The 10049-nt window shown below is 39.3% G+C and overlaps 1 protein-coding gene across 1 annotated transcript; it reads left to right on the top strand.

Annotated features, from left to right (window-relative positions):
* The first annotated feature begins 545 nt into the window (after positions 1-545).
* Positions 546-9470, top strand: LOC131222671 (lipid phosphate phosphatase delta). Its single transcript, XM_058217829.1, has 8 exons — positions 546-848; positions 948-1043; positions 1507-1581; positions 1704-1834; positions 1953-2056; positions 2171-2299; positions 2422-2537; positions 8792-9470. The coding sequence occupies exons 1-8, from the start codon at positions 684-686 to the stop codon at positions 9191-9193; spliced, it is 1218 nt and encodes a 405-aa protein (XP_058073812.1). The 5' UTR covers positions 546-683; the 3' UTR covers positions 9194-9470.
* The last annotated feature ends 579 nt before the right edge of the window (positions 9471-10049 follow it).

Genomic DNA, 10049 nt, shown 5'->3' on the forward strand with positions numbered 1-10049 from the left:
GGATTCGGTAGTAACCCCTCCAGTACCGAGCTCGGTAGTACTGGTTGTACTAGAAAAGCTTTGTGGGCCTCACCATAATGTATATTTTTTTAATCCATACCGTCTATTCATGTTATGACCTCATTATAAAATATGATCCCAAAGATTAAAAAGATACAAAGCCTAAGTGGACCACAGTACAGTAAGCAGTAGGGATTGAATGTCCATGGTTGGAACTTACTAAGGCTCCAATGGTATATTTATTTGCCATCCAACTTATTCATAATGTTACATAGATCCTAATAAATGAAGGGAAAATATACAAATCAACTTTCAGAACTTCTGTGGTCCATAGGAAATTTTCAATACTATTTCCTGTGGTGTGGTCCACTTGAGATTTGGATATGCCGTATTTTTTGGGATGATGCTCTAAAATGAGCTGGAAAATTGCTTGGACGGCGTGGATAAAACACATACATCACGGAGGTTCCCACGGAGCTTCGACCAGTACCGAGTTCGGTAATGGAGGGTCACTACGGAATACGAGTCTGGCTCGTCTCTCTTTCACTTCTGGCTGAAAATTCCTTCCAAAACCCAAATCTCAAAATTGAGACGGAGAGAGAGAGAGAGAGAGAGAGATTCCAAAGCGAAAGCCAGACATTTTTTGATTTTCTTTCTCTGAATACATTGAAATTTTTGTGAAGATGGAAAAAGGCTTCTCACTGTGGCAAGTCCTCTCGTTCTCATCCATCCTTTCATGGGTTATCATCTCCTCATACTTCAACCTGACCCAGAAGCTCAGATCCCTTATCCAACCGTTCATCACCCACCATGTCCACAAAAGCACTCCCTTCATCCTCCATATCCAGGTCAGCAATACCCACTTCTCCTTTTCTCCTAATTTCCCACATAAACATGAAGAAGATGATCATAGCCTCACCTTTCCTTTTCTTTTCTTTTTTTTGCAGTCTTTCCAGCATAGTTTCTTAGACGCTTTCTTCTCCGCCTTCTCATGCGTTGTATCCGTGCCTTTCTATACCGCATTTCTACCTGTGCTTTTTTGGGTATGTTTCAATTCTTTCTCTCTCTCTCTCAAGCTTGTTTGATTTTGAATATAAATGCTCATGAAGGAATTGTATGATCCTGGGCCAATGGCACCGTGTAAATGGGGCCTGTCAACAATTGATCCAGATTGTAATCCAATGGGCCCATCACACAGGCAAGAAATATCCTGTTTCAGAAGATCCAATTGATCCTATCTCTTTCCCATTTCTATATTATGTTCTTAATTGTGTATTTGCAGGCTGCGGATTGAAGGGTTGGGATCGTCTTATCCCTTTGGGCACATGGTCCATTCATGGTGGGGCCCATGGGATGAACAATGTGGATCACCACAAATTATGGGCCCCAATTGTTCACACTGAATCCTTGGGTCAAGAGTCATATCATTGCTTATGTGGGCTTTGTGTTTTGGGGTTAATGGTTGATGTTTGAATGATGTGTTGCTTGTTTCTTGCAATATTGTAGAGTGGGCATTCCAAATTAGCGAGACAGATGACTTTGTTGATGGCTTTCTGTGATTATTTAGGGAATTCGGTAAAGGTATTCGCATTTCCTGCCATCTGTCTTTTTTATTTTGTTTTTATTTTATCAATGTTTAATGGTGCTTAATGAATTTCTGTTCCGTTTATTTATTTTGCTTTCTCTTTTTGTTGGTGTTGTAGGATTTGGTATCAGCTCCTAGACCCAAATCTCCACCTGTTAGGAGGGTAACAGCTACTGAAGATGAGAAAGAAAATGCAATGGAATATGGGTTCCCGTCTTCTCATACTCTTAACACAGTTTGCCTTTCCGGGTATCTACTAGGCGCAGCTGTTTTGCTTGATTCTTATCTTTTCCTTGCATATCTTGATGAGTATGGAGTGTTATCACGTAGTAGCGTAATTCTCTTCTGTGGATTGATGGTGTTGCAGGTATCTCTTGCACTACGTTCTGTCATACAATCGTGAAACTGGCGGAGCTGCAATCTTGATTGGGATCACTGTAGTTTGTGTTCTTGTAGGGTTCATTGGCTTGGGTGAGTTTGTAATCTGTGTGGTGCTTCATATGTGGATTTTCCTGTTAGAATGTTTTTTGGATTCTTTTATTCTTGCTTTCTGTTCTGTTAAGAGATTTTTGGTCTGCTTGTTAGGAAGAATTTACCTTGGCATGCACAGCTTGATTGATATCATTGGTGGAATTGTTATGGGGCTTGTGATCCTCACATTTTGGTTGTCAGTTCATGAATATGTCGACAGTTTTATCATCTCTGGACAGAATGGTATGTACATTGAAAATTCCAATTTGTTGTTTTTGTTGTTGTTGTTGTGAGAATTGTCTGTTAATTTCTGACTTTCTTCTTTAGTTAATGCTGTTTACCCGGGCGCTTTATTTGTTTTGCAGTTACGTCTTTCTGGGCCATTCTAGCTTTCTTATTGCTCTTTGCCTACCCAACACCCGAACATCCAACGCCGAGCTATGAGTTCCACACGGCCTTCAATGGTGTTGCCTTGGGTATAGTAAGCACTAAATTCTCACTCTTATTTCCATATCAAAGGATGTTTAGCATTTCTTTCTTTCTCTATTTATTTTTCTTCTCATAGAAGACCAATTGAGCAGTCCCTTGTAGACAGTACCGAACTGAATTAATTGCTGGCTTCGAGGTTTAGGCGTCCATCTCATAAAGGAATAGGTTGCATGTTCATTTGGTTATGGATGAGCGAGTATAGGATGATTGCCTCGACGAAATTGTGTGTTTGTTAGGTTGCATGAACGTAACTCTCTTGGTGTTTTATTGGGGGCTCCTCTTCGTATCAGCAAGTCATCTAAAGTTGTGGTATCCCATGTTTGAAAGGTCTGAAAGGACGCTTGTAGTGTCAAAGTGACATCTCCTCCTTACTGGAGGGTATTTTGACCCACTAGGAGCACCTGAAGAGGAAAGACATGAAATTTCATTTGGTTTTATGGGAAGCCTTTGCAAATCTAATAACATCAGAGTATTGTTGCACAGAGTGTGAAGCATACAATAGATCCAAGGGGCAGGAATCAAAATTGTAGCAACTATAAATAGCTAGGAAGCAGGAGCGGGAGCGGGAGCATGATTCCACCTGGTTAGAGGGATCGTCCAACTAGGGAGGAGTGAGAGTAATCAATGGAAAAAAAAAAAAGAGAGAAGAAAAAATAGAGTGGGAATAATTGGTCCAAAAAGAAAAAATAAAAAATAAAAAAGAAAGAAAAGAAAAGAAAGATTGGACAAGGAATGAGACAATTTGAACTAACTAACTACGTAATTATGGACTGCAAGCCTGCAAGAGGGGGATGGGATTCTAGGGCAGATGCTAGAATTATAGAGGATCAGCAATTGTGGCATGCTATCAGTGGGAGTAATCTTAGCAAGGACCTTATTTTTAGGACGGTGCAGTGGTAACTTTAGATTCTGGGAGGACCTTTCTGTTCTACGCTCTCTTGGTGGGAAATTAATCCAGCTGAGTGCTGACCACCTTCATCACAAAGGCTTCCACTTCTCAAATAGGCCCATGCTACATAGTTCTATGAAAGAGATGCCATCCATTTAAGTTCTCATTGTTCGCAAGTTGTGTGAAGCGTCATCCTTGATTTGTTTGTGTATGGTTGATGCAAGAATTTAATTGGCAGTTCAGTCAAGCAAATCTTATGTAGAAGGTGGGACTTTTTGGAGACTCCACCCTTTGGTTTTGTATGGGGCATCTAGGGGAAATAATAGAATTTCATAGGAAAAGTTAAAGAGGAAATGAAAAGCCTTATCATTCCATGGCTGTGGATCTGCAAGTTCTATTGTATTAAAGGAGAGGCGTGCTTAGATGTTGGAAAGGGATGGTGGGGTAGGTGAAGACAGCATCAATGAATGAGTGGAGGGATGGAGATTGCCCCATCGAGGAGCTCTAAATCACGACTCTGATAGCTCATTACCCTGGCCTGGTGGGGGTTCCCTCATTAGTGAAAACATGGGTTGATTGAACACCATCATCATCACCATCACGGCCGCCACCGCCGCCATCATTTAAGCCATATCCCAACTAATTGGAATTTGCTGCATGAATCTTATTCTGCCATTCCTCTATGACACAATCATCCTTTATCTGGGTATGGGACTGGCAATGAGAGTGCAAGACTTCAGTACAGTTGCATTTACAGCAGGAGGAAGTTGCAACAGTTCCATATGCCACTTCTCACAAAGCTCAATAGTCCCCACCATCTTCTTCAGAAAGACTAGTTTCAGATGTTAGAAGATGTTTAAAGAAAAAGGGGTGATTAGAGATTGCTTTAGGCCTCAAAAAATCCAAAGGAAGTCGAGACATTCACAAGAAATCAATCTGTTTGTGGTTCCTTCTCTAGCCTAGTATCTGTGGTTGGAGACTCCTTAAATGTCACTGGATGGAAGGTAATCAATACCCATGGGGACTTGCTGATAGAATTAATGCTAGCCTCTTAGGACTTCTTTGTACCATGCCTGCAATGAGTAAGATGAAGAGGCTGATTCAACAGTTGGTGTTTTGAGACTGGTTACATTGATTGGATATCAACTGTCATTGCTGTGACTCATCGTTCTCAACTTTCGGATGTGCCTTCTTCTACATCCTCTATCATAATTAATTATCAATTAAAAGGCAGAATGGCTATCTTATCACAAATTGTAATAGGGGGTCGAATCGTATTGAATTGCAAATTGTATCGTAAATCGTAAGATATTTCTTTAAAAATCAGAAATTATTAAATAAATCAGAAAAAATATATAAAATCTCATCAATCATCCATTTGTCTTCAATATGCACCAGGAAAAGTAATACATATCATCATGATATTATCAATTGAGAACCTATATACTCTATACGTATTGTGTAGTAATAAGGGAGTCTTGTTTCTTTCCTTTGTTTTGTGTCTTTAAAGAAGTTTAGCCTGGAAAACACACAAGATTCTTTTAATAATTATGTTCTTTTGTACCTTTCTTGAATGTAGAATCACATTGGAAAAAGTGGCATTCGATTCCATTGACTGGCAAAAAAGATATATCTTGATTTTTGTGTGAGCGTGCGTGTGTTGAAGGGTAAAAAAAAAACAAACAAAAAGTCGGGGCTACAATTTGCATCATATAAATATACGATGCAATTCAAATCCTAAATCATACGATTTTGACCATCATGAGTAAAACTTTTTTGCTAATTTCATGCTCTAAATATTCTTTCAAGAAGAAAGTCCTAGTGGAATTCATCTAGAAAGTTAAAGAAAAGAATTCCAATGGATCTACATATTTTATTTTACAATTTCAAGACCTTTTTATTTAATTGAAAGGGTGATGCTCAACTTGGTGCTTGGAAAGACCTGTGATTTTATTTTTATTTTTCTTTTTAAAAATGAGATTCCTATGCCCTTTCAAATGTTCAAGCTTGGTAATCCAAACAAAAATATCTGCCCATGCCAACAATTTTCAGTGCACTTCTCATGTAGATTTCTAGCAATTTTACCCGTTAAATTACAAGTATCACTCCTCTTGATATGCAGATGAAGTTGATTAATTTATCATCATAGGGTATTATTTAATCCAAATAACCCCATATGCATGAATATACTTTGGTGATTGGTGCTACATATTTGATGTCATTCAAAGTAGGAAGAGATCCCATACCTTTTCTCATTGATTATGGATGAATTAACGAGGCATTGGCAAGAAGAGATCCCATGGCGTATGTTGTTTGCAGATGACATAGTTTTGATTGACAAGATAAGGGAAGGCGTTAACACAAAACTAGGTTTATGGAGGGATGCTTTAGAATCTGAAGTATTTGAAATTTTAGCCCGGACTAAAACAGAGCTATGGAGTGCAATTTTAGTAACAGTAAGAGTGAGAATGAGAATTTAGTTAAGATTGTTGACCAAGAAGTTTCCCGAAATACCCACATGGGGTTTGGTAAAATGGGAAGCATTGTGGGTGTGCTCCCACAAACGCAAGTTCTATTCCCCTCCCCGGGATTACTAGATGCACAGGGTTTGCTGGTGATTGCGTGCATCCGTAGGGAATAGTCTTGCCTCAAAATGGGGCGGGGACACCCTGTCGTCATTTTTATAAAAAAAAAAAGATGTTTCCTAAAATGACCACTTTCGATACATTGGGTCATGAGAGTGGATATATTGAGATGAATGTCGCCCATAGAATTCAAGCTAGGTGTAAGAAATGGAGATGTACTTCTAGAGTTTTATGTGATGGTTGCGTACCACTCAAACTGAAAGGGAAATTTATAGGATAGCTATAAGGCCAACCATGGTTTATAGGAAAAAGTGTTGGCCAATTAAGGAACACCGTTTTCATAGTAGGGCGGGGACACCTTGTCATCATTAAAATAAAATAAAATAAAAAAGATGTTTTCCAAAATGACCACTTTCGATACATTGGGTCATGAGAGTGGATATATTGAGATGAATGTTGCCCCATAGAATTCAAGCTAGGTGTAAGAAATGGAGATGTACTTCTAGAGTTTTATGTGATGGTTGTGTACCACTGAAACTAAAAGGGAAATTTTATAGGATAGCTATAAGGCCAACCATGGTTTATAGGAAAAAGTGTTGGCCAATTAAGGAACACTGTTTTCATAGTACGAGTGTAGCTGAAATGAGGATGTTGAGATGGCCTAGTGGCAAGACAAGGATGGAATTAGAAATGGATGCATTTAAGGAAACTTAAGCATAGCACCAATAGGTACTTAGACGAGGAAAAGTAGACTTAGATAGTTTAGTCATGTTCAACGGAGACCAGACGAAGATGCCAGTTAGAGTGAGTTGGTACAAGTTGAAGGCTCTAAAAGGGCAAGGGGAGGACCCAAAAGGACATGGATGGAGGTCATAAGAAAAGACTCGGTGATCTATGGTCTAATTGAAGGTTTGGCCCTTGATAGAATGGAATGGCGGAACGGGATTCATGTAGCTGACCCCAATTATTTGAGATAAAGCTTAGATGATGATGATTATTTGAAATAGACTCTTAATGTGCTAAAAAATGACACCTTGTGAATTATACTTAAAACAAAAGGTACCTTTCCAAATTTGGTATGCCATGTTGTAGTGTGCATGTCTAACAATATTCCACTCAAAAAAGAAAAAAGAAAAATTTTTAAATTTCATGTCCAACAAATGTTTATATTCACATACCTGGTTGACATGGTAATATAGCTCATCTAGGGCTCCAACTTCTACCATAGAAGATTCTCGACCAAGGATTGTATTCCTTGGCAATTTTTCAATCCATTTATCACCAAGAGGAATATATGATGCAATTTCTATTTCATGATCATGCCTTGCCGCCTTGTAATTTGCAACCTTTGCCATCTCTCCCTACCTTTAACTTTTCATAATTGAGTAATTGTCACCATCTGCATTGCTTCACCCAAAACCAAAAGCCACTGCCTTGGTACCTCTCTCAATATGACAACGCAGCTTGGATTTTGCTCCTCATTTGCTTGTCTGGTTGTCACATTCAGTCTATGCAAATCCTGATGAATTATTTCCTTTAATAAGTGAAAAAAGCCTAATTAAATGAAAATGGAAAATACAGAGTTCATCAAAATAGTGGCTAGGAATAAAACCCTTCTTTTGGAAGAGCAACAGCCATTTCATTAGTTTCTCGAGGAATAACATAAAAGGCGACACTGAGGAATCATCTAGCTAACCGTTAACTTTATTTACAGTAAAATGAAATCTAAATAAACCTCCATAATTCCAACATCTCCCACCGCCCATAGCTTACATGAATTGATATCATTAATGCTAAAGCCTGTCAGTTACATGTTCAACTCCAAAAATGATAGAAAAATGAATTGGCCTACAGAGAAACATGAGTGTGTGTGTGTGTGTGTGTGTGTGTGTGTGTGTGTGTGTGACAGTAGGGCGAGGAAGAGGAGTGTATTGATTAAGTGAACTCCATTGTTGTGCTGCACACAAGCTAGGAAAATGAAGTTTCCCTCACTGCCCTTCACCCAGGCTTTGCAATGACCCATTTTGTTGTATGATTCATGATACAAATAATGAAAAATGTATTGAAGTCTGGAGAGAAGTCCTTATGAGTTGTTTTCAACAGCTAAAGAATGGAGGCAAGCTTGAGGGCTAGGAGAGAGATCTTTGGCTTGACAAAAGAAATTCATGCAACAAAAATAATCAAGAAAGATGAAAAAGGAACTATGTTTTTGAGAGACTCTTTGGAAACCCCTCTATCTAACAAGTGGCATTTTTCAATTGCACCACTAGGACTCTTTTGTTTGTGTAGTTTTTGAAGTGTCATGTTGTATCTGGGAGTGTCCAAGTCTCCAAGCATCAGCACTGCAGAAACCCAGAAGTTGGTGGTCTCCCAAGTACATGTTTACAATCCCAAAAATGAGGCAGGTCCATTCATCAGTTACACTACGGCATGTTGAATATAAGACCATTGGTTATCATTTTTCTGTCCATCTCTGTATATATAGGGCACACCTGATAAATGGACCAGCAGCATCTTCTGAGCCAAGGAACACACTCACTTTAGGGGCCTAAACATGCTGGTTCCCACACGCATGTAACATGTGTTTGTGTGGAAATGGGCTTCAGGAATAGCTTTCCTCAAAATTGAAATGACCGATCATTATATATCACATGAAGATAAATATCATATATGTGGCTCTACTGTAATGTACTTGATCCGTTAGTTAGAAGAGCAGTTTCTTACTGTTGGTATTTGACCTGCTAGTCTCATATGGTGCTGCTGCCTGTGCAGGTTAGTGGAGTCCAGCAAACATACCTTCAATTTCATCATGAAGATGTACCTCACATATTTACCCCACAGCTAATTTTTCCTGTCTTCATGGGAAGGATACTCATTGGCATCCCCACAATACTCCTTGTGAAATTTTGCAGCAAAGCCTTAGCAAAATGGACACTTCCTGTAGTATGCAACACTATGGGCATCCCAATAAGGTCGTCATGCTACATTCCATCACTGAAAGGGTCCGTCAGTGGTAAAAACAAGTGCGACAGTAGGCCACCTTTGGGTTATCTTCAGAAGATCTTCTCACAGGAACCGTACGATGTTGATACCGGCATAAGGTTCCTTCAGTACGCAGGCCTTGCATGGTCAGTAGTGGATCTGGTCCCATCGCTATTCACCCATGTGGGTTAGTGACAGATATATATGCACCCTCAATGCAGTTGGGCATTGTATATTAGTACACCAAACTCATGAGGTTGTAATAGGCATTATTTGATCGGTATTGGTTTTGTATATCATATTCTCTAATGTAGAGAAGTGCCAACCCCAATTAGTTGGGAAATTTCTTAGATGATGATGATGATTTTATAGTGTAGAGAAATCCGCCACGTATTAAGTGGAATAACACTTTTCGGTGAAAGCCATCAATGCATCATCATCAATGCCTGCCCTGGCTATATCGGGTCAACTTTTTGCAGAAATCATCATATTTGGAACTGGAAATTTCTTGGGTACCTGGACCATGTGAGTAGTAGTAAGACTTGCTTCAGGAGGTAGGCTCTGCCATGGAAGGCCATGGTTCATTTTCAGTAGAAATGATCCTGACCATTTTGGGGGTGGATTTGAATATATGCCATGGACAATTATGGTTTTGATTTGTAGTATGTAATATTTATTTGTGGTGGGTCAGCAGAGTACAGGACCAGCCTGTTAAACGGCTAATCATAGACGTGATTGAGATCATGTATGGGAGTCATTTGATAGGTTTACTAGGCATGGCTATCAACACTAATGTGCATGCCTACATGCATACCTCAGTCCAAACCCTTGTATCCTAAGAGGGAGCATGGTATAAAAATTTCCACTGCCTCTGTAGTTGGTACACTCAAATAGATTGCTAAAAGGATAACAAGTCTACTGTCCAAGCTCAACAAATGAATGTTCCTTAAACAATTGCTGTGTGCATGTTACGGACGGTCACCCTTCAACCATTTTCATCTCTTTTAATGAAACTGCAAGTGTAGCGGCATGGGGCTGACTTTATACT

Source organism: Magnolia sinica, chromosome 13, assembly GCF_029962835.1.
Source record: "Magnolia sinica isolate HGM2019 chromosome 13, MsV1, whole genome shotgun sequence".
Lineage (NCBI taxonomy): Eukaryota > Viridiplantae > Streptophyta > Magnoliopsida > Magnoliales > Magnoliaceae > Magnolia > Magnolia sinica.